At 37.5% G+C, this 25,531-nt stretch overlaps 1 protein-coding gene and 1 non-coding gene across 8 annotated transcripts in view; both read left to right on the forward strand.

The window, feature by feature from the left end:
- TMEM131L (transmembrane 131 like) overlaps positions 1–25,531 on the forward strand; it is an 84,620-nt gene that overhangs the window by 19,695 nt on the left and 39,394 nt on the right. For 4 of the 7 annotated variants that reach the window (XM_070757833.1, XM_070757835.1, XM_070757836.1 and 1 more), the window contains exons 4-11: positions 13,990–14,058; positions 15,299–15,422; positions 17,760–17,876; positions 18,437–18,547; positions 20,475–20,552; positions 22,596–22,746; positions 22,856–22,914; positions 24,173–24,281. In XM_070757833.1, the coding sequence (XP_070613934.1) occupies positions 13,990–14,058; positions 15,299–15,422; positions 17,760–17,876; positions 18,437–18,547; positions 20,475–20,552; positions 22,596–22,746; positions 22,856–22,914; positions 24,173–24,281 (818 nt within the window). The remainder of the gene's footprint in view (positions 1–13,989; positions 14,059–15,298; positions 15,423–17,759; positions 17,877–18,436; positions 18,548–20,474; positions 20,553–22,595; positions 22,747–22,855; positions 22,915–24,172; positions 24,282–25,531) is intronic. The other 3 variants (XM_070757838.1, XM_070757839.1, XM_070757840.1) reach the window with 1 other exon arrangement.
- On the forward strand, positions 19,628–19,758 carry LOC139170674 (small nucleolar RNA SNORA66). Its single transcript, XR_011559649.1, has one exon. It is a non-coding gene; the product is annotated as a small nucleolar RNA SNORA66 (small nucleolar RNA).

Raw genomic sequence — 25,531 nt, forward strand, 5'->3', positions numbered from 1 at the left:
GCCAGGAGCTTGCCTTCTCTGTGACTATCCAAGATTATGGAATTCCTTACTCCCTGATATAAAGATAGTCTCTCCTCCCTTAGAACATTTAGGAGAAAATGAAAATAGTTTTTCTATTTCTGGGTTTTCAGAACACTTTAAAAATGTTGCCGTGCAATTCAACTCAGTTTTATGGCTTTTCATTTAAAAAATGGTATTAGGGTTCTTTAAGTATATGAGTTTACTAAAAGCTAATGATTGCGATAGAAATTATGTAAGCTAATTTAGTATACAGTGGAACCCCGACATAAGAGCTGCTCTACTTAAGAGCAACTCGAGATAAGAGCTGGGAGGGGAGAGATATTTTTGTTCTACTTACAAGCCCAAATTCGAGATACAAGCGCCAAGGAGCTGTCTCCTGAAGCCAAACGCTAACTTCCGCGTTCGGCTTCAGGAGACAGCTGCGAAGCGGCGCGCGTGTTTTAAAAGGTTGCAGCCGGCCTGGGGGGCTCAGGGGGGTGCTTGCAGCTTTCTTGCTCTTTTTCTTTCTCTCTTTTACCTTCCCTTCCTCTATTTCTTCTTTTCTTTCTCCTTCCCACCTTCTTCCCTCCCTCCCTCCTTTCACTCATTCCTCTCTTATTCTCCCCTTTCATAAGTTTCCTTGCTTCCTTCCTCTGTTCCTGTCCCTTCCCCCTTCCTTTCTTTCTTTCTTTCTTTCTTGCTCTTTTTCTTTCTCTCTTTTACCTTCCCTTCCTCTATTTCTTCTTTTCTTTCTCCTTCCCACCTTCTTCCCTCCCCCCCTTCACTCATTCCTCTCTTACTCTCCCCTTTCATAAGTTTCCTTGCTTCCTTCCTCTGTTCCTGTCCCTTCCCTCTTTCCTTCCTTCCTTCCTTCCCACCCTCCGTCCATTCATTCACCCATTCCTCTCTTGATCGCTTAAAGCCGGTCCCTGGTGCAAAAAGGGTTGGGGACCTCTGTCCTACAGGATTGGGTGGCAGAGAAGTTGAACATATGTAAATTTAAAAGTTTAAGAAAGTTTACAAGTTAAGTGAAAGAAACTTCATTATTCATTTATATGTACATGTACATTTCTTCATTAAAAACATGTCTTTCTGCATAATTTAGACTAACTTTGTGAGTTTTTTGAGGGCTGGAACCAATTAAAATTATTTACATTAATTCCTATGGGGAAAAGTCGTTCGAGATAAGAGCTGCTCGACTTAAGAGCCCAGGTCCGGAACGAATTAAACTCGTATCTCGAGGTACCACTGTATTTTAAAAAATAGGGATACCAATGGAAGTAAGAGCTGAAGGTAAAATACAAATTGTTTCTCCTAATTGGTTTATTGATTTTTGTTTTGCTTTCACTTTTTAAAGTTTTTTCCCCTCTACATTAAAAATCATACATAACAAAACATATACCTTCAATGCCCACCATCTTCCTGGTTTATTTGTATTTTCAAAAAAATTCTGTTTAGATGCTTTAACTTTTGTTTTCACTTTGAAATGAAATTTGGCTTTGAAAAAAATGGGACTACACATCTATTCTCCCTATGCACAATAGTGATGTGTTCTTTGTATCACTTAGTTTGTCATTCTTCTTTTGAGCTGCTCTGACTCAAGTTTCCTTTACTGTTTTCTCCAATTGTATTTTTCCCAATTGGAGAAATTGGAATTTCCCAATCCCGTCTTTTGGGGCCTTGTGAACTTTGGTTTCAGTTCAGTTTGAAGATTCTAATGTAGGTCACTTCTGTAAAAGTAAGTAAGACTCCATTGGATGGGCAGGGAATCATACAAAGAAGGGAAGGGTAGGGGGTCATAAAAAGAAAAAAAATGAGAAGTCTTGGTGAGACCAACATTAATATCTGGTTCTTTCAGAGTTGGGATGACAGTGGTCTCATTTTGATAGTAGTGATAAACCAATATTTCCTAGTAGGAGTTTTTCTAAGTTTGGGGGGCTGGGTAGAGTTAAAAAAATAAGGATTCCCCTGCCAGTTCTGATTTCTAGTTCACAAAGAGCCAGTATTTTCCAAAGACACTTCTGTGGTTATGTATCCAACATGACTCTGTGCTGAAGATACATGGAACACTGTTACCTTCCCACAAGTTGGTACCTATTTATCTACTTGCATTTACATGCTTTCGAACTGCTAGGTTGGCAGGAGATGGGGCAAGTAATGGGGAACTCATTCCATCCATCACATGGTACTTTAGATCTTGCACTGCTATTTTCAGGCCAACAAGCACAGCATCTTAACTGCTTGGTGCCGTGCTTGTAGGATCCACAGTCCAAATCATAGTGAATGGTTCAGGAAAAATATTAAATTAAAATTTAAATGGAATTAAGATTATACAAAGAAAATACAATTTCTGTTCATTCCTATATAAAATAATGTTCGTTTTCTACTATGTTAAAAATTGTACTTTGGCAAATAGTTTATTTCCAGATTGATGAATATTACATGGGTATCTGGTAATATTTTTTAAAGCATAAATTAACAAAATACTGAATACAAAAGGAAGCATGATAAAGAAGTAAAAAATGACTCAAAATCTGTACAAACACAGATACTCCCAAAAAAGCATTTTAAAAATGGAACCAGTTTGGTCTAGTGGTTGACTACTGTAACGCTCTCTACATGGGGCTACCTTTGAAAAATGTTCGGAAACTTCAGATCGTGCAGAATGCAGCTGCGAGAGCAATCATGGGCTTTCCCAAATATGCCCATGTTACACCAACACTCCGCAGTCTGCATTGGTTGCCGATCAGTTTCCAATCACAATTCAAAGTGTTGGTTATGACCTATAAAGCCCTTCATGGCACCGGACCAGATTATCTCAGGGACCGCCTTCTGCTGCACGAATCCCAGCGACCAGTTAGGTCCCACAGAGTGGATCTTCTCCGGGTCCCATCAACTAAACAATGTCGCTTGGCGGGACCCAGGGGAAGAGCCTTCTCTGTGGCGGCCCCGGCCCTCTTGAAACAACTCCTCCCAGAGATTAGAATTGTCCCCACCCTCCTTACCTTTCGTAAGGTACTTAAAACCCACCTCTGCCATCAGGCATGGGGGAATTGAGATCCTCTTTCCCCCTAGGCCTTTACAATTCTATGCATGGTATGTATGTCTGGTTTTTATATTAATGGGTTTTTAATCGTTTTTAGTATTATTTTACTATTGCACACTGTTTTATTGTTGCTGTTAGCCGCTCCGAGTCTCCGGAGAGGGGCGGCATACAAATCCAAGAAAGAAAGAAAGAAAGAAAGAAAGAAAGAAAGAAAGAAAGAAAGAAAGAAAGAAAGCACAAAGCTTTATTTGGTTAATTATGGACATTAAGCCCAGGGAGAAATAAAATTGAAATTCCTGCATTAAAAAATTATTTTAGAATCCCAGGTTCTTCTGGCAGCCTCCATCCAAGTATTAACCATATTTATGATGGCTGCAGTGCCCCGGGGTCATGTGATCCTCTTTTGCGATCTTCTCACAAGCAAAGTCAGATAAATTAAACAACCGTGTTACTAACTTAACAACTGTGATCATAAGTCTAGGACTACCCATATTCATCATGATTTTATAGTAACAAAAAACTATTGGTATACAACCCTTCTCGGGGATTCAGCAGATGATTCATGGAAAAAGGAGTTGGAACAAACTGCAGCAGTTGAGTTTGTGAACTGCTTCAGGATTTTTCAAGGACTTTGTGGCTTTTACAAATTCACTAGCCAAATAACTTGGGACAAAAAAAGAGGGAGAAAATGTGTCTTGCTCTGCCAGAACACTGGGTATTTTAAGAGGATATTTTAAGAGCAAAACTAGACTTCCAGAGCTCTTTTGGGAATGTTGTGCTGTCATTTGGTTAGCTGGTGGAAGGCTGCACCTTATTTGGTATTCTGATGTTCATTATTATTTTTAGTTTTCTCTGTCTCTAGATCTGTTGCCCCATGCAGTCTCTGCATTATACCCCTTACTTTAAAAGATCTTTATCAGTTTTAAGATATTCCTTCAAAATACTTCCCAGTTGCTGTTCACTTCATTCCAGTATAGGTTGATATTTAGAAGAACAAATGGAAAGCTTGATTACTATATCTGCTGACAAGACAATTTCCAAACATCCCTTTTATTTTACTTGTAATGCTTGCTTCCTTCATATTTGATCTCAAATGCTGTCTTTCTTTATCCCTCAGCTTTATTTAATTTTTCTAACTGTTTTCATTGATAATGCAAAAACAATTTGGAGAGGGCAATTTGCTGAACTTCCTTATTTGCTAAATAAATCATTTGATATAAAATACTGTTCTCCAGATATTTTCCTATCCTTCTGTTAAATAAACCCTGAAATAATGTGTCCATCTTTAGAAATGGACAAATTGTCAATTCTCTCAGTTCCCAATATCTATTATATCCCAAACTGTAAAGATTGGTCTTTCCAAATGGCAATTATACTCCAAAACAGATTTTCTGTTTATGAAACTTTTGTTCCTATTTTAAGATAAACATATTTTGAGGGAGTTCTATATTGCTTTTCAGCTTGAGTTTACTTGAACCAAGTAGCAGGCCATAGTTGCAATATATTATTTAAAAAATATTCAATATATTCATTCACCTCTGTGATTAGACTTGAACTATTTATGTTACTTACATTAACAGATCCTTTATATAATTGCAAAATCTAGTTTACATTGTTTATTTAAGATTAGGAATTGGATTGTATTAGTATAATGTATACGTAACATATAAAAATGTGGCCAGGTGTAATGACATTTTACTTCTTATGGCTGCAAATTGCATTTCCTTCTTCCCTTCTTTAATTGCCTTTCCCTTTTTATAATAGATATATCCTCAGTGTACATAGAATAGAGCCAAACTCTTTTTTTTATTTAAAAGTAACCCTTTTATTTGGAGAGTATTTATGGCTTTTGGATCTAGATTATCTCTGGTCATTCCATGGGGCTACATCTGTGGATTAAAACATAAACCTTTGTGTTACCAAACACAAAGGTTAAGCTGGATTTGCATATACAATCTCCTTTGGGATAAAAGATGTCAATGCAGATTGCATGGACCTTTGACCTAAGTGCTCCACATATAGATATGAAGTTTAGTATATAAAATATCAAGTCAGAGACTAGAGCAAGAGCTGGCTTCATGCTAATAACCCGTTACAACATGCACATGCTAATAAAAGGTATTCTGGAAATTTTATTTTTAAAAGCCTGTTAAAATTCTATCCGCAATTAACTTGTTTATATATATATATTTATATATATATATATACATATATATATATGTCTGTGTAAAGTATATTGTTAGTATATTTTAATGGATTTCATGTTTAGATTTGTCTTGTTTATACAATAAATTTACTTTGTCCATAATTCTGGGATACTAATAATCTCATGCTAGTATTGGCTTTCCCCTTGGATTGACTGGCTGTTCTTATTACCTGGACAGCAGTGATTGCAAACCTTTTTTCCCGTCGGTTGCCAAAATTGCACGCATGCATGTGCCTACACCCATATTTAATGCTTCCCACGTGTTCTGCCTGACTGGCTCGGCAATGCGTAATAGTCCAGTGAAAAGAAATCAAACACACACGTGCTCTGCTAATCAGTAAACTTGTATTAGATAAACAATAATAGCTTTCTCAAAAAACAGTTCTTACTGTCCGAAAACAATGCAAGGCTTACTTCAGCCGCATACAAAAAACACAGGGAAAAATAAACAATGACAACCTGGAATGAGCAAAGACGTTTCAGGAGTCCTTTTGAATCTTTGAAGCAAACAGCAAGTCCCAGAGTTTTCACCTCCCACTTGTCCGACAAAGCTGGGTTGAAAACTCCAACGGCACAGAAGCTTCGAAGCAGGAACCACAAAACAACACAGATAAACAGCCACAGTTTGCCTTGGCCCTTGTTCCCTTTTTATCCCTTTAACCCTCATTAAGGGAACCACACCCAACCCAGGTGCTCCTATCATGATTTGTAATACTCCTTAAAGCGATCCCTTCTTTGCATAGCTCTTCGGCTACATAGATCAATGTATTGATCTGCAGACGAACTGAGCGAGGAAAGACTGTCTGAGGGACTGCAGGCCAAACCCCTGGGCTGTCTGCTGAATCCTCCTGGCTGTCTGCCACATCTTCCTGGCTGTCAGCCATGCTTTCACATTCACTTTGTGCCGCGTCTCCCATCTGTGGGAGCAACTGCTGGCCCAGGCCCAAACACAACACCACGTGCCCCTGCTCCCCCAATTCCTGATTTCTAGTAATCCCATTTTTCGCCCTCCTCAGGTTCCAGATGCTTTATTGGAGCTTGGGGAGGGCAAAAACACCTCCCTGTGAGCCAAATATCAGCTGGCGGGCACTCACATGCCCCCTGGAGCTGAGCTAGGACAACTGTGTGCATGCCAGCAGATATGTCTCCTTGTGCCACTTGTGTCACACATGCCACGGATTCGCCATCATGGACTTAGGGACAGATTTTATAATTTTATAATTTTATTTCAACTTCATTTCTTCTAAATGGAAATAACCCACTTGGTTTGGATATCATTCATTCATTCATTCATTCATTCATTCATTCATTCATTTATTGGATTTGTATGCCGCCCCTCTCCGTAGACTCGGGGTGGCTAACAACAGTAATAAAAAACATCATGTAAATCCAATACTAAAAACAACTAAAAAACCCTTATTGTAAAACTAAACATCCATACAAACAAACATACCATGCATAAATTGTAAAGGCCTAGGGGGAAAGAATATCTCAGTCCCCCCATGCCTAATGGCAGAGGTGGGTTTTAAGGAGCTTACGAAAGGCAAGGAGGGTGGGGGCAATTCTAATCTCCGGGGGGAGTTGATTCCAGAGGGCCGGGGCTGCCACAGAGAAGGCTTTTCCCCTGGGCCCCACCAAACAACATTGTTTTGTTGACGGGACCCGGAGGAGGCCCACTCTGTTGGACCTAACCGGTCGCTGGGATTTGTGCGGCAGGAGGCGGTCTTGCAGATACCCTGGTCCGGTGCCATGGAGGGCTTTATAGGTGATGACCAACACTTTGAATTGTGACCGGAAACTGATCGGCAACCAATGCAGACTGCGGAGTGTTGGTGTTACGTGGGCATTTTTGGGAAAGTCCATGATAGCTCTCACAGCTGCATTCTGCACGATCTGAAGTTTCCGAATACTTTTCAAAGGTAGCCCCATGTAGAGAGAATTACAGTAGTCGAGCCTCGAGGTGATGAGGGCATGAGTGACTGTGAGCAGTGACTCCCGGTCCAAATAGGGCCACAACTGGTGCACCAGGCGAACCTGGGCAAACGCCCCCCTCGCCACAGCTGAAAGATGTTTCTCTTGTTAAGGTAGAGTTAGGCAAAGTTACAGCTGTAGGTATTACTGGATCTACAGATGTCTCTGTTGGAGCCTGTCTGACTGTCTTATTTCATTTTTTTGTCTATTTGAGTCATGTTTTGAGTCATCCAAGGACATGGGGTGAGGTATCATCAATATGCCGATGATACCCAGCTTTACATCTCCACCCCATGCCCAGTCAACGAAGCGGTGGAAGTGATGTGCCGGTGCCTGGAGGCTGTTGGGGCCTGGATGGGTGTCAACAGACTCAAACTCAACCCGGATAAGATGGAGTGGCTGTGGGTTCTGCCTCCCAAGGACAATCCCATCTGTCTGTCCATCACCCTGGGGGGGGGAATCATTGCCCCCCTCAGAGAGGGTCCGCAACTTGGGGGTCCTCCTCGATCCACAGCTCACATTAGAAAACCATCTCTCAGCTGTGGCGAGGGGGGCGTTTGCCCAGGTTCGCCTGGTGCACCAGTTGCGGCCCTATCTGGACCGGGACTCATTGCTCACAGTCACTCATGCCCTCATCACCTCGAGGTTCGACTACTGTAATGCTCTCTACATGGGGCTACCTCTGAAAAGTGTTCAGAAACTTCAGATCGTGCAGAATGCAGCTGCGAGAGCAGTCATGGGCTTACCTAGATATGCCCATGTTTCACCATCACTCCGCAGTCTGCATTGACTGCCGATCAGTTTCCGGTCACAATTCAAAGTGTTGGTTATCACCTTTAAAGCCCTTCATGGCATTGGACCAGAATATCTCCGAGACCGCCTCCTGCCGCACGAATCCCAGCGACCGATTAGGTCCCACAGAGTGGGCCTTCTCCGGGTCCCGTCAACTAAACAATGTCGGTTGGCGGGCCCCAGGGGAAGAGCCTTCTCTGTGGCGGCACCGGCCCTCTGGAACCAACTCCCCCCGGAGATTAGAACTGCCCCTCCTCTTCCTGCCTTCTGTAAACTCCTTAAAACCCACCTTTGCCGTCAGGCATGGGGGAACTGAAACATCTCCCCCTGGGCATGTTAATTTATGTATGGTATGCTTGTGTGTATGTCTGTTAGTATATGGGGTTTTTCTTAAATCTTTAAATATTTTAAATTGTCAGATTATTTATGATTTGTTTCCACGTGTTGTGAGCCGCCCCGAGTCTTCGGAGAGGGGCGGCATACAAATCTAAGTAATCAATAAATAAATGTTTTGACTTGTGGCAATAGTTTAAGACTAGTCATGCAGTTTTCATGGCAAAACTTTCTGTAAGTGGTTTGCCATTTCTCTTTCCTAGGACCAAGACTGACTTTCCCATGTGGCCCTGTTCCTAAGGTGGGACTACAGCTCATGGTCTCCTTTCATTTCTAACGTGATGCCTTAAGGACCACACCACATTGGCTCTCTAATTCCTGATGCGTTTGTTGAAAATTTATTTATTTACAATTTACAATGGACACCGTGATTCTAGGCTGTTTACAACATTAAAAAAACTAATGTATAAAACCCATACAAGTCCAAGATGGTTGGCTTTGTTCTACTTTACATATCAAATTAGAACTTTGATATTCCAGTTAGCCTCTGGACACATCTCTGTTGTAACTAAATTCCTCTATCTCTTTTTAGTAGTAGTATCATTCATCTGATTTTTTTTTTGTGTTTTATGTGATGATATCTTATTTTTGTTGTTCGAAGACTGCTAGCAACAGAGACATCATTTAATTGGCAAAACCTGATCAGTTGTTTTCCTGTTTCATTTGTTTGCTGTATGTACAGTCTAATAACATTCTTGCCTTACTATTTTCATCATTGGCATTCAAGTCTCCAAGCTCAAGCAGCACATCTTACTTTCATGTTCTGTCAATTTCAGATTAAAGTTGAGCATTAACCTTGTCAGCCTCTTCTACCTACAAAAAATATCTACAGGCCAGGGGCGGATTCCTGTTCCCGCTGCTATTGATTTGCTACTGCTACAGACAGTTCACATGCTAGACATAAATTATTTCAACTTCTACCCTCAAAATGATGCTATAGGGCACTGCACACCAGAACAACTAGATACAAGGACAGTTTTTCTCCTGAATGCCCTCATTCTGCTTAACAACTAATTCCCACAACACTGCCAAATAATTTACTAATATTGTATACTATTCTTTTTCTCTTCCTTACTAGTATCTATCTCTTCCCACTTCTTGCTATGACTATGTTGCTTATATCTTTCAATTTATATCACTTTTATTTGTTTCCTAGTACAATTTGATAGCTTATTACTAACCTTGACTATCACTAAGTGTTATATCTTTTTATTCTTGATTAATGTATTATTATTATTATTATTATTATTATTATTATTATTATTAATTAGATTTGTATGCCGCCCCTCTCCGTAGACTCGGGGTGGCTCACAACACAATAAAATACCATTCTCCTTATATAGACCTAAGACAAATATCTGTATGTCCAATCATACTTGGCCAATAAGAAATCCGATCCGATCTGTGGTTAGAGCATAAATATGCCAAATCTATCACATCAAATGGTTGTCATTTATTACAGTATAACCCAAATATTGTCTTCCCTTTAACTTTTATAACTTTGAAAACAGTTCAATTACTTCTTTGCTTATTATCTTTTGTGTGGTAAGCAGTATGATCTTCTAACTTAAAGTGTCCCATTCCGGGCCATTTCAATTCTCTGATGCCAAAGATGTCAGAGTGTAATAAATTCATTTCACTATGTTGACCTTTCCTGTCTTTATGCAGCTCACATTCCATGTTCTTACAGTACTTCCATTTTTACAACTTCAGGTTTTATTCTCTTTAACTTGTTACCTGGAAAGTCACACCATAAATAATTCTGAAAAGTTCTCATCTCTTTCTTAGTAGCATGCCTAGTGCCATCTGACCTGACAGGCTCGTTGTCCAACATTGCGTTGTCAATAGCTTTATTTTGCCTATCCATGTAGTTTTACCATTGTGTTTTTCCTGAAAAATATACAATTGTGCCTTTGCCATTGTCAGTAAAATGGTCTTTATCATTATATCTCCCACACCATCCTATAACACTGCAACTTAATATAGATATCTACTTCTTTTAGCTGGCATCAGCCTTCCAAGTAGGCCAGATCAGGAAAGGGAGAAGAAATATTGGAACTCTGCTTTGTTGTTATAGTAACAGAATCTTGAAAGCCTGCAGCCTTTTCTCTTCCTTGATCCAGAACCTAAAGCATTATTTCTTCAGATTTCTGTGTATTACTTTTTTTTTCCTTCCCAGACTTGATTCATGTTTTGCTGTATCACATCATTACTTCAAAGTCATCTCTATAGTTTTCTATAGCCGGGCAGCTGGATGGGTTTCATGCCTTGCAGTGTACATGTTGGAAATGCATTACACTCCCAGGGCTTTTTATACACTCCATTCAGCCACACCCCTCACCCTGCCATAGTGAGGCAGCACAGCAGGCCTTGGGGTGATTACAAGCAACGTTGAAGACAGCAAATAAAATGGTTGCCTGGTTTGCACGGGGAAAAATCAGTTTAGGCTTTTCATTGTTCATATTCTTATCTAGCTGTACAGGTCACTGCAAAAGCAGATATATTTGTAACAATTGGATCTGTCAATCTATTATGAAACACAAGCTCAGAAGAATTAAGGTTTTAGACCAATTCCGTTAATATGGGCAAGATTATACGGCAAAACAACAACAAAACAGATTACAAATATAAAAGCAGTTATCTTAAGATGAATTTTTATGTTACGTGTGACTTTGTACTGACTTGCTGTCTGCACCATTACTATGTGTTTATATGATAAATGATTTATATGGTAAATGATTTAGCTTTACTAGATAAATGGTCAAAGCAATGGAAACTGCAGTTTAATGTTTCCAGATGTAAAATAATGCACTTGGGGAAAAGGAATCCTCAATCTGAGTATTGCATTGGCAGTTCTGTGTTAGCAAAAACTTCAGAAGAAAAGGATTTAGGGGTAGTGATTTCTGACAGTCTCAAAATGGGTGAACAGTGCAGTCAGGCGGTAGGGAAAGCAAGTAGGATGCTTGGCTGCATAGCTAGAGGTATAACAAGCAGGAAGAGGGAGATTATGATCCCGCTATATAGAATGCTGGTGAGATCACATTTGGAGTACTGTGTTCAGTTCTGGAGACCTCACCTACAAAAAGATATTGACAAAATTGAACGGGTCCAAAGACGGGCTACAAGAATGGTGGAAGGTCTTAAGCATAAAACGTATCAGGAAAGACTTAATGAACTCAATCTGTATAGTCTGGAGGACAGAAGGAAAAGGGGGGACATGATCGAAACATTTAAATATGTTAAAGGGTTAAATAAGGTCCAGGAGGGAAGTGTTTTTAATAGGAAAGTGAACACAAGAACAAGGGGGCACAAACTGAAGTTAATTGGGGGAAAGATCAAAAGCAACATGAGAAAATATTATTTTACTGAAAGAGTAGTAGATCCTTGGAACAAACTTCCAGCAGACGTGGTAGATAAATCCACAGTAACTGAATTTAAACATGCCTGGGATAAACATATACCCATTGTAAGATAAAATACAGGAAATAGTATAAAGGCAGACTAGATGGACCATGAGGTTTTTTTCTGCCGTCAGACTTCTATGTTTCTATGATTAAAATTGTAATAAAGTTGTGCTGCTGATTGCATACATTGAAATTTAATATAGCTGTAGGTTTCTGTTCTTAGAAGCTGATTCATGGACAAGAATTGATTCAAAGATGTGTAGAAAACTGTGAGGAATAGGTATTATGTAAATAAATACATGGGAGAAAACTAAGAAACTCGGTAACATGTGCTGCCTCCGGTGTTTTGGAGTTGGGCAAGTTTTCTCATGTGAGCTACAGTAGAAACTGATGAGGCAGGTTGTGCAGAGCCCTGCTTATTCTTTTGAATCTATACTGTCTTGCTGATAAACCTCAAATGTCTTTTTGCTTTATATCAAGTTGGCAGGCTGAGCGTCAGTATAGTTCATTGACACCCCCTCCCCCCAATTATGTTGTGATTCAGCCTGAGGCTCCTCAGGGACCGGCTGGATCTCTGCTGGATTCATGTCCAGAGGAGGAGGACAGTGAACAGGAGGGAGAGGACCAGGCAGATGGGGGAGAGGAACGTCAGGAAGAGGAGGAGGGAGAGCAGCCTGAGACCCCCCGGGGGGGGGCCTCTCCCCAGCTAGTAGCCTGGATTCTTGGATGAAGACGCACAGGCTATAATAGACATGAGGCAGCGACGTGCAGCTCAAAGACGGGGCCAATTAGAAAGGTATTTCCATCCCTGAATTGGCAACAGCTGGGTTTGGGTGTGGTTCTCCTCAGCAGGGTTGAAAAGGCAGGCCCGCCCTTACAGTCTTGTGGAGAGTTACCAACTGGGAGTCCTGTGACCTTGCTTTGATTCTCGGCGTCTCTGATCTTGGCTTGTGGTCTAGAAGTCTGGAAGACTTGGGGGAGGCGTGGGTTTTATTATCTCCAGCGTTGTTTTTGCCAGCAAGAATCCTGTTTTATTGCCTGGCCTTCGTGAAACCTCTGTGAAGCTTCATAGTGTTCCTGTCTGTAAGAACAGTCTTCGTTACCTATGTTTGATTTGAATTATATAAACTGCCTTTGCTTTTTACCAGTGTGTCTGGATACTCTTTTTTGTTGGTGTTGGCATCTGGGGGGACCCAGACAGAACAAATTAGAACAGAGGTGTTGGAACTTTATCAACAGGAAGATTATGCAACATATCCTACTTTGTTAGGGACAGATTGTGCATGCTACATTGCCTTTTTGAGGCCAACAAAGAAGTATTGAAATATACTATAAATATCCAGTAACAATCAGATGTGTAGCTCTGCATTTCATAATGGAAGAAAGTATGCTTCTGAATATTTCCAACATTTGATAGATGAGGTAGGAAAAACCTGAAATTTAGATAAGTGATCAAGATACTATTATCGCATCGGAAACTGGTCTTGATAAGTCCTAAAAGAGTAAATACGTAATGAAGAAGTACTCCTCAGTTGCCACTGTGTTTGCAGGAGATAACATTTCTGGTGTGCTAGATAGTCTTTCTTGAGATACTTAGATTTGGTGATAGTTATCCTTCCTGCCTTTAATTATGGCAAAACACAATAAGTTAAGGACTACCAGCAAATGTGTATAAATGCTAGTGCATTTTGTACAGTGTCAAGATTTGTTTTCCCAATATCTAGGAGTTTTTCATTCCGTGGTCCTATAGGTTGTAATATTAAACTACAGATGCCGTAATTTTGACTGTGGGTTGATTGAAATAAACCTGTTTCATGCCCTCTCCCAATGATTAAACCAGCAAACCTTAATTGCATGAGAGCAACAACAGTTTACTTCTGAATGATGGTATGGCAGCTAGTTATGTGTCCTTCGTATTCTCAAACACTTTTAAATTAACCATTACAGAATAGTTTATATGTAACAGAATTCTTGAAAATATTTTATTGCATTTGGATAGAATATTCTGAAATTTAGTACGCCAAGATATCTAAAATTCTAAATAGTTTAGCAATAAGAGAAATGGAATTACCAAATAAACAAAGCATTAGATGATATGCTACCCATTTAATTGAAGGAATGTTTACATATTCTCCTATCTAATAAGATTCTACAGTTATTGCTATATTCTTTTTCAGTTTTTCTGCAAAAATGCCTGATGGAAAGATTCTTCATTTTCATCCTTCTATTCTCCATTTTGGAATGCAGTGAGTATTTTGCACTTTTTCAGAATAAAGGCAAAATAATGTATAGTACAAAAATAATATTTCCAAGAAAGAGCCTTTTGTCTATTTACATTTCTCATTACAATTTTATATGAGATGCATCAATATGTTCAGGTGATTATGAAAAAAAAAGTAAATAATGGACAGATAACAATTTTTTATTATGAAAGAAGCAGCACATTAGCTAACTTTTAAAATAATTACAGCTTTAAAAGGAATGTAGAAAACAGCTATATTAACTTGCTTTATAATCTAGATTTGTTTACCTATGTATATCATAGATGTAATGTTATATCAAACCATGGTTATTATGTGAACAAGACAAGGCTCATATGTTGTTACTATATTGAGACTGCTGATTTCAGCCATAGTTTCTCCTTATCTTAAAATCCAATTCAGCATATTCAAGCAATACTTTTCTGGCTTGATTCTGCTTTGAAAAGCAAATGAAAACAATATTTGGATAATACATTGAAATCAACAAATATTGAGAGAACCACAAAGAAAGAAAGAATTTGTGCCATTGTAAAACATGGCATTGATATTATATTTTCAGTTATTGCAAAGTTATCTTTTTTCAAATTGTGTTGAAAATAATGTTTTTTTGTAGAATATAATTCTGTAGTGTTGAAACTGAGTTGGAGCAAAAAGAGAAACTGAGTTAGAGCATTATGCATTGGTTGCCGATCAGTTTCTGGTCACAATTCAAAGTGTTGGTTATCACCTATAAAGCCCTTCATGGCACCGGACCAGAATATCTCCGGGACCGCCTTCTGCCGCACGAATCCCAGCGACCGGTTAGGTCCCACAGAGTTGGCCTTCTCCGGGTCCCGTCGACTAAACAATGTCATTTGGTGGGACCCAGGAGAAGAGCCTTCTCTGTGGTGGCCCTGACCCTCTGGAACCAGCTCCCCCCAGATTTCAGAGTTGCCCCCACCCTCCTTGCCTTTTGCAAGCTCCTTAAAACCCACCTCTGTCGTCAGGCATGGGGGAATTGAAAAAAAAAATTCCCTTCCCCCTAGGCTTATAGAATTTATACATGGTATGTTTGTTGGTATGATTGGTCTCTTAAATTGGGGTTTTTTAATATTAGATTTGTTACATTGTTTTTTATTGTTGTTAGCTGCCCCGAGTCTTCGGAGAGGGGCGGCATACAAATCTAAATAAACTAAACTAAACTAAACTAATTATCTTCCTATTTCACCTTTTCTTGTTTTCTTAGGTTATTGGGGCTGCCCAAAGCTAAAATGCTCTATGCTTACAACCCTAATAAGGATAGAGATATTCTAGTGAATTCAGTGTTTACAACGACTAAGCATTTTCATGTGTCTCCTGCTCATAGCAGAGTGAGTATTTTAATGTATTTTTGAAAATTGTGTTGCAGTAGCATGCAAGTTTTTGTCAAAATGGCGGTGTTCATGTTTGTAAGCTCAGAGTCAATTTATAATTAACTCCAAGTTACATTCATTCGTATTGGAAAAAAGGATCACATTGACTTGTCATATTTTATTTATTACATTTTATTTTATTTATTAAACTTATTTACCTCTGGCTGGCTTACAATATTAAATTGGAAGAGGACAGTAGTGGGTTTATTTATTTATTATTTATTAATTAATTTGTTAAATTTGTATGCCGCCCCTCTCCGTAGACTCGGGGTGGCTCACAGCAGTGATAGAAACAATGTACAATACAAATCTAATAATACGAAGTTAAAAACCCATAATTTAAAAAGCATGCACACAACACACCATACATAAATTATATAGGCCTGGGGAAGATATTTCAATTCCCCCATGCCTGATGGCAGAAGTGGGTACCTACCGGTATGGCTAATTGCCTCATTTCCACACCTCTGGCATGCGAGAGCAAAATCTTGCAGAGGAATGCGAACACACATGAGTGAGTGTTTTTGTGGGGTGTTTTGCTTCCACACATGCACGGAAGCAAAAATACTCACCAAAACATGCACACACATGGGTCCCTGTGTGACATTTTGCTTCAATTCCGCTCAAACACATACTTGGCTGCCAGAGCCGCGGAGTAGCGGCAATTAGTCATACTGGCAGGAACCCACTACTGGAAGAAAGAATGCATTGAAGCCGATATACAGTGTTCCCTCGATTTCCGCGGGGGATGCGTTCCGAGACCGCGCGAGAAAGTCAAATTTCCGCGAAGTAGAGATGCGGAAGTAAATACACCATTTTTGGCTATGGACAGTATCACAAGCCTTCCCTTAACACTTTAAACCCTTAAATTACCATTTCCCATTCCCTTAACAACCATTTACTCACCATTATTACTGGTACTCACCATTGAATAAGACACTTAGTGATCCTGATATTTATAAACATAATTATTTATTAACAATAATCTTTTTTTTTTGTTATTTATTTGCAAAAATTATTAGTTTGGCGATGACATATGACATCATCGGGTGGGAAAAACCGTGGTATAGGAAAAAAACCGTGAAGTATTTTTTAATTAATATTTTTTGAAAAACCGTGGTATAGGCTATTTGCGAAGTTTGAACCCGCGAAAATCGAGGGAACACTGTATACTGCTCAAAATAATAAAGGGAACACTTAAACAACACAATATAACTCCAAGTAAATCAAACTTCTGTGAAATCAAACTGTCCACTAAGAAAACAACACTGATTGACAATCAATTTCATTTTGTTATCAGCACATTCAACTTTGTACAGAACAAAGTATTCAATCAGAATATTTCATTCATTCAGATCTAAAATGTGTTATTTGAGTGTTCCCTTTATTTTTTTGAGCAGTGTATATTTTTCATTCCTTGGTAGAAAAAAATTTCATTCACTTTTTCTGAGGTGGTTGTAACTTTTGTCAAACAATCATAAATCAAGGATTATCTGCACAATGTAATGTAGAAATAAGCCATGAGGAGTGAGAAGATGATATATAATATGATACCAATCACTGCTATTTAATGCCATATGAAATCCATTTAAATCCCTTTAGAATGGATTTGATATTCAGGCGTATTATCACCAGTTTTTAGCCTGGATTAGTGTGTGAATGTATCCATTATGAAATGGCGTTATGTCAGTGACTAATGACTGTATGTGAGAATATGTAGTGACTGAATTTGTGCATCAATACTTAGCCATAATCTTAGCTTTGGCTTAACTATGTGTGTAAACCTGGTCACTCTTATTCATAGAAATGATTTATAGCTTACTGTTATGGGTAACCTAGCTATACTGTTTTACCAGCGCATGATTATATACCGCTTCACAACGCTTTACAGCCCCACTCTAAGTGTTTTACAAAGTCAGCATATTGTCCCCAACACTATAGGTCCTCATTTTACTGATATCAGAAGGATGGAAGACTAAGTAAATCTTGAGCCTATCAGGATCAAACTGCTGACAGTTGGCAGAATTAGCCTGCAATACTGCATTCTAACAACTGTGCCACTATGGCTCTTTATGACATTTAGAAGACAATAATTTTCCAATGGGTTATATAATGATAGTGTAATGCTTTTGGGAGTTGGGTTTTAGATTTGATGAAGTGAGGGGGAAATGAGTGTATTTTGGCTTGTTCTATAGTAGAAGAAGTAACGGCTGTCTCTTTGTAATTTATACGTCTGTAATAAATAAATGGCAATTTAATATGTTGAACGTCAGATGTTTTTTATTTTACTTGTAGGTGATTCCAGCAATGGGAAAAATTTATTTCAGAGTACTTTTTCTTCCAGTAGAAGAAGGCAGTTTTGAAAGTTCATTATTTATAAATACCTCATCTCATGGAATATTTTCATATCAGGTAATTATTAATTTATCAGCTTGAGATACAGAGCATACTTGATTTCAGAATGATGGTGTAACGGACAAACAACTGAAAGCTGGCAAAGATGTACAGTCCAAATAAATACAATTTGCAGAACATTACATGCTGTGTAAGAGGTTGACATTTAAATCTGAATTGGCAAAATGTATATTATTATTTCATTGACATTTTTGCATCGTTTGTGGGCACTTACACCTTTTGCCTAATTGAAAGCAAGATGCAAACCAATACAAATATTAATACATTTTATACAAAACTATTTACGTTACAAAGTTTGGAGGACTGTTTTGTAAGAAACATAATTTGTTGTTTAGGGGGGAGTAGGTGTGACATTTAAAATAAAATTTGATCAGTTGAATCTGAAGTTTCCTGAAAGGGTATTTTATTTATGCAAACAGTATCTTTTTGCTGTTTTAATACAGCAACATCTTACTTATTGTTAAAATAGCATTATATAAAAGTGCTTGTAAAACAGTGCAGTTCTTTATTACATTTATTGTTGTAAATATTTAATATAACATACTGTTTTACATTAGGTATTTGGAACCGGAACTTCAGAAGCCATTTCAGAAGATTCTAGACAGGAGTTAGCAAACGCTTATTTGCTGCTTCCACATATCAATAGTATTCAGATCTCACAAACACTGGTACTATATTCATTTAATATATATACATTACTCTTAATGTCCTTTTTATTATTAAATACAGTATTAATGGGAATTTAAGTGTAACCTTGAAATTAAGAATGGGTAATGTATTGACATTTGAAGATTCTAATAATGAGTTTGTAAATGGTGGAGGAAAATAACCCTATTGATGGTATAACTGATAACTAGAGGCTGTGGTTTTGCAAGTGTTTCCGTTGTGCTGAGGTTTTTGCTCTAAAAATAAAGGTAACTGTTTTGCTTTCTCATGCATCCATGCTTTGACATAATTCTCATTCACTTTCACCAGCTAATGTAAGCAGGCAAAATTTCTGACATGCAAACCTAACTCTTAAATAAGGTAATGTCAGATAGATAATCTCTTAATGAGATTTTTAAACTTGCTTACAAAGAAATATCATTAAGGACTTCATTGCATTGATTGCTGCTCTTACTTATTCATAACAACACTGAGAAAGTTAGATCAATTCATAATTGTTCTAAAGCAGTCTTAAGCTCCTTTATATAGTATTTTGCAATACAGAAATGCACAGTCCTACCTCTTTGGCTGTATGCTTCTAAACATTGCAATATGTAATGTGACAGATGTAGAGAAATAATTAAATTCATTAAATTGAATTAGCATAGTGACTGACTAGTCAGAAAAAGCAGGAATGTGTATTTCAGCACAAAAATCAGTGGTGTTTCCAATATTTTTTTTCTATCATAAACTTTTTGCATTTGTGTCATAGTCCTTAGAAATTTTGGGCAGAATAAAAATGCATTGAAGTCTGTAGAACACAAATATTAGATTTATATATGAAAGAATATAAGTAAAGGATGTGATTTTCATGCTAAGGGCTTGGGCTTCCCGCTTTGCAAACAGGAAAATTTTTAAAATGGAGCTAGAACTATGGACTGTTATGTAAACTTTAAAACAATTCTAGCAATGAAAAAAAGTGTTTTATTGATTGTTTTATGGATAAATATGTTTTAAAGGGCAAGTAATATTTTCATAAACTCTTAATAAACATAGAAAAGGGATGATAATAAATCTAGATCTAATTTTAAATAGAAAAAATCATGCAAACTCGATCACTGGCTCTGCGTGATGTAGCAGAAGCAAAGGGAACAGGTTTGCTAAATTAAACGTGGTAAAAGACGTTTACCAGCCTTAAATATAGGAAGGCTGCTTACTCTATACCATGACAACATAAACAATCCCTAGCTTATTAAACGATGCAGTGATTGTTTCAATTAATATGCTGTTAGTCATTATACTGATTTATTAAATATTCTTTCAGTGTAAGTATATGTGTATGTCTTGCTGATTCTCTTGCACTATATTTTAACAAAGCTGATAAGAAACACAAATTTGGACCTTAGATACTAACTAATATTTCCACAAAATGTGCTTACAGAAAGAATTTAAACAAGATCCTATAGCTCCCCCTTGTGGAAATTTAAAACCTTTGAATATAAGAATGATAAATTTATTAAATTTTATATTATGTTTTTAGAATTTATATTTTGGATTCAAGCTCTTCAATAAGTACCTCTGACAATCTGATTTTACAAAATTATGAATACTTTTTCAAGTGGTTACTTATTATTTTAACACAAAAAACATAAATTACAGCATTGAAAAGCATACATGCCATTTGTATCTTCTTAAAAAAATGTCTGAAATACATTGTATACAGTATATAATTGAAGGCTTCTATGATCAGCAGCCTTGGGTCCAGTAATTAGAAATCCAAACTTCTCATTTTTGTCAGGAAGCCCAAGATTTTAATACAGAAGAAAGTACTTATTTTACTTTGACACAACCTTTTGTTCCACTTAGATATTATCGGTTTCTCCTTATTTTCCTCTAGATTTCAATTTCTTGAACTATTTTATAAAACTACTGGTTATGTATTTTTTTCAGGCAGAAAATAGGAATGTCAGTCATGTAAAAGTTCGCCTTGAATGCAGTTTACATAACAAATTGTATCATTATTTTAAGGTATGGCATGTATGTTTGCTCTTAAATTTGCTTTTACAAACATAAGCATTTTATCTATGAGCAGTAAATTGAGCTGCCGTTAGATGTGTTCTGTAACCAGTTCTGATTCATTGCTCAGGTATACATTAGTATATACATTGAATTATCTTTTCAAAACTAATTTCTCTTCTTTATCTTTATCAGGTCTTTTCCAAGCTATATACGACCTAAATGCCCTTTTTAATATTTATTCATATTAGAATTATTTAATAATTGCTCTTAAACATTCTATTCTGTGATTAATTAGTTTTGTTAAACAGAACCACTTTTCTTCTAGATATTCTTTTTCTTCAACTTTAAGCTGGATATTATCTAACATAAGTTTCTGTGCTGTAGCATTTGAAGACTAGCTTTCTTAACTCTTTATTCATTTATGAGGTCCTGACTCCCTTTAGATACTCAACAAAATGCGGAGGCATTACAGGTAGTCCTCAAATTATTACCACAATTGAGCCCAAAATGTATGTTGCTACGTGAAACATTGGTTAGGAGAGTTTTGCCCCATTTTACAACTTTTCTTGTTAAAGTTATTGAGTGAATCATTACAGTAGTTAAATTAGTGACACTGTTGTCGATTGAATTTCGCCTTCCCATTGACCTTGCTTGCCAGAAGATCACAAAAACTGTTCACATGACCTCTGGACACTGCAGCCATGTTTAAATATCAACCAGTTGCCAAGCATCCAAATTTTGATCACATGACCATGGGGCTGCTGCAGTGGTCATAAATGTGAAAAACGATCATAAGTCGTTTTTTTCATGTGCCGTTGTAACTTTGAAGGGTCACTAAACAAACTCTTTTGAGGACTACCTGTACTCCTGAACAATGGAGGACTTTGGAAGTTCTGGAATGAAAGGCAGTTAGCTTCCAAAAATGTCCTCCTACCTATACAATATTGAATATCAAATAAAACGTTTTCTTTAATACTGTTAAAGAAATTAAAGTTAAAATCAAACAACAAGATGGAAATTCAGTTCAGAGTTTTGAGTACAGTGTTCCCTCAATTTTCGCGGGGGATGCGTTCCGAGACCGCCCGCGAAAGTCGAATTTCCGCGAAGTAGAGATGCGGAAGTAAATACACTATTTTTGATTATGAACACTATCACAAGCCTTCCTTTAGCACTTTAAACCCCTAAATTGCAATTTCCCATTCCCTTAGCAAGCAATTAGATTATTACTCACCCTGTTTATTTATTAAACTTTATTTAAAAAAAATATTTATTAAAGGCAAACAAAAGTTTGGCAATGACATATGACGTCATCGGCGGGAAAAACTGTGGTATAGGGAAAAAACCCATGAAGTATTTTTTAATTAATATTTTTGAAAAACCGTGCTATAGACTTTCCGCGAAGTTTGAACCCGCGAAAATCAAGGGAACACTGTATATGTAAAATTCAACATTGGTCATGAGATGGCAGATGAGGGCAGGAGAGTAGTTTTAGAATTTGCAGGCAGGCTGAGGGATTTACACCACCTTTCGCAATGACCAGAAGAGACTAGCAGTGGGATACTACTGCTGCCCTCTTCATAGCGCAGGCATTTAAAACCTTAGGCAACTGCTTCTCATTTTCTTCATTCATTTCGTTTGTTTAACATGCTCAAACTTTTTGGTTCCATTTCAGATTTGCAGACTGACTTCTAGCTCCAGCAGTGGAACTAGTAACACTGCATCATCAATAGTGATATTACTACCTCTTCCATGGCTAATTATATGTAAATTATAAATTCAATTTACATGTAATCATTAGATAGACTTAATTAAACTATTTACATGAAAGCAACATCATATGTATGATACTGCTCTTTTTTGGGGTATCCATGCCCACCAAAATAATAATCGCTGAGCCTAGTGCATATCATACAAGAAGTGTCCCTTTGCTTGTTTTGTTTTAGTTTTGTTTTTACAGTTTTGTTTTTACACCCTCTTTTAAAACTTGTAATTTATAAGCCTATAGTTATTCACTTGTGCTCAGTTTTGGATTTTCCTTTCTTTTTATATTAGAATTGTTGCTTTGCATCCAATGACCTGTTTCTAGAAATAAGTTTAATGGTCCGAATGAAAAATGTGCAGCATGAATTTGTGGATCTTAGGCAATACTTACTGGAGAATCTTTTTGTAATTTATGTAGCAATGGATAAAACACAGACCTCAGGTAAGGCCAAGCTATATCACCACTTTGACTTTAAATTTTTTTAGACCATGGTATATAATATTATAGTAGAGTGTTTACATTTGCTTCTGGTTTTGTTCTTTTTGTATAGATGGTTCTTCAGTAATCTTGTACGTATTACATTCGGGGAACAACTTTTTATATGTGCAGGTAATTTTTAAAAATATATTTATTTTCCAAATACAAAATTATATTTTTGCGTTTAATATTACTTTTGCTCTACACTTTTATGTTTAATAAATTGCTCACAAATTCTTGTTGGTCCCTTTATGTCCGGGCAGTTATAATATAGCAAACTGTGATTTTATTGAAAAAGAAATTTGAATAGGAAATCCTCAATTCAAGTAACAAAATGCAAACAGGATGGTTGCCAACATGTTTATGACATTGAAGAGAACATTCTTTATTTTCCAATTTGGTTTAGAAATAAAGATTAATTATTTTCTTGAACTAGTCAAAAGTATTGAATCAGGTATGCAAGCAAGGAGCTATCCTGCAAACCAGTAGATTGAAAGTTTTTAGAAATGATGACGACGATGATGATATTGTGTTTTCTCCAAAATAATACCCTATCTTATATTTTTTTGAACCCTGTAATAAGCGCTTGGCTTTATTGCCATGCACTAAAAAGCCCAATTTGACTTATTATCAGGGGATGTCTTATTTTGGAGGAAACAGGGTAGTAGTAGTAGTAGTAGTAGTAGCAGTAGTGTAGTGGTAGTAATAGTAAATAAGAAGTGGTGGGACCATGAAGTAGAAAAAGTCATAAAAATGAAGGAGTTAAATTGCTCTGGGACTTCAGAATCCAGAGAGACGGGCACCTGCCACATAACGCCCCAGACTTAACAGTTGTTGATAAGAAAGACAAAAAAGTCTGGATAGTGGATGTGGTAGTGCCTGGAGACAGCGGAATAGAAGAGAAAGAACTGGAGAAGATAACAAAATACAAAGACTTACAAATAGAAATTGAATGACTATGGCAAAGGCAAGCAAGGGTGGTACCAACAGTAATAAGCACCATAGGCATTGACAAATTTTCCATCAATCAATTGCAGAAGGCATTCAGATTTGCCTATTTTAGGTCCCTGGTAGGGCCTTGATAGGTAAACAAATAATGCGTATTGAAAAGCAAATTAGGACATACTTTTGATGTAAATTGTGAATGAATGAATTTGCACAAGTAGGTAGTGGGGAAGTGATTGCTTAAAAAAGATCTAGAATAATTTTATAATTCTGTGCTAATTCTTAGTATAAAACTAGACTTGAAACTGCATAAATAGCTTTTGTTCAGTAGTACTAGTTCAGAATAAGAATGGTTTGATGGGAGAAACTACAAAGACTTAAAACCTGTTTATAGCAACTGTGGTAGAAGTAAATAATGTAACGTATAATTTGCTTTTTTTTGCAGGATATAAAACATTTGACCCAGGAAAAAATATTTTCTTTGCTTTTTGAGCCAGTATTGCTACCATCATTGACCATGAATTTCACAAAAGTAGCTTCTATTATTTGTAAAGGTACAGTTTTTCCGTATGTTGTGTAATAAGTGATATTTTTTAGGTCTGTTTTTTTCTAAATGTTATAATAACGCTTCGCTCAAGGGCTGGAGGCGGGGGAGTGATGCAGCTACAGGTCCCATGTAGGACACATGTCTCACGGCGCCCTGTTCAACCTGCCACCTCCAAATTGCACCCACCGCAAGACACGCATCCTACCTGACACTGTACTGGTACCTCCATCGCATTACTCAGCATTATTTATTTATTTATTTGATTTTTATGCCGCCCTTCTCCTTAGACTCAGGGCGGCTTATAACATGTTAGCAATAGCACTTTTTAACAGAGCCAGCCTATTGCCCCCATAATCCGGGTCCTCATTTTACCCACCTCGGAAGGACAGAAGGCTGAGTCAACCTTGAGCCAGTGATGAGATTTGAACTGCTGACCTTCAGATCTACAAGTCAACTTCAGTGGCCTGCAGTACAGCACTCTACCTGCTGCGCCACCCCGGCTCATTATGTCCTATATCCAGGACAGACCATTCTAAAAGAAAACATCTCACAAGTTCAATCAAACTTTTTATTTTTATTTTTTATTTTATTTATTCTTTGTCCAATATACAATACATATGAAGGGGAATAGACATTAAGTAATATATATAATGATAGAAAGTAAGAAAGAAGAGAGGTTGGAGGAAAGGAGAGAAAATATATGAGATAAGGAAAGAAGATTGGACAGGGGACGATAGGCACATCAGTGCACTTATGTACGCCCCTTGAACTCGCGAGATGTTTTCTTTTAGAATGAGCTGCTCTGTAGATAATGCCGAGGAATACGACAGAGGTACCGGTACAAGTGTCAGGTAGGATGCATGTCATCCCTGCGGCAAAAAAAAAACAAAAAACGCACATTCCCTGGGGTCACGCAGCTCCCCACCCCCCCAGCATTGCTTGCCTCGCTACTTGAGAAGCACTGCATTAAGGACTACACATTGAGTGTAGTTTATCAGCCAGTTACAAATTCATCTAGTGTTGATATTTGTATTGCACATTTTTCTAACTTACCGCGAAATAGGTTTTATTTTGTCAAATGCCTTATTGAAATCCAAGTACAGTGATTCCTCGATTTTCGCGATCTCGTTCTTCGCGAAACGCTATATCGCGATTTTTCCCACCCGATGACGTCACTCTCTTCCTTCCTTTCTCATCTTTCTTTCTCTCTCTCTTTCTCTATCTTGCTTCTTCCTCTCTCACACTCTCTTCCTCCCT

The sequence above is a fragment of the Erythrolamprus reginae genome, chromosome 7 (assembly GCF_031021105.1).
Source record: "Erythrolamprus reginae isolate rEryReg1 chromosome 7, rEryReg1.hap1, whole genome shotgun sequence".
Taxonomy (NCBI): domain Eukaryota; kingdom Metazoa; phylum Chordata; class Lepidosauria; order Squamata; family Dipsadidae; genus Erythrolamprus; species Erythrolamprus reginae.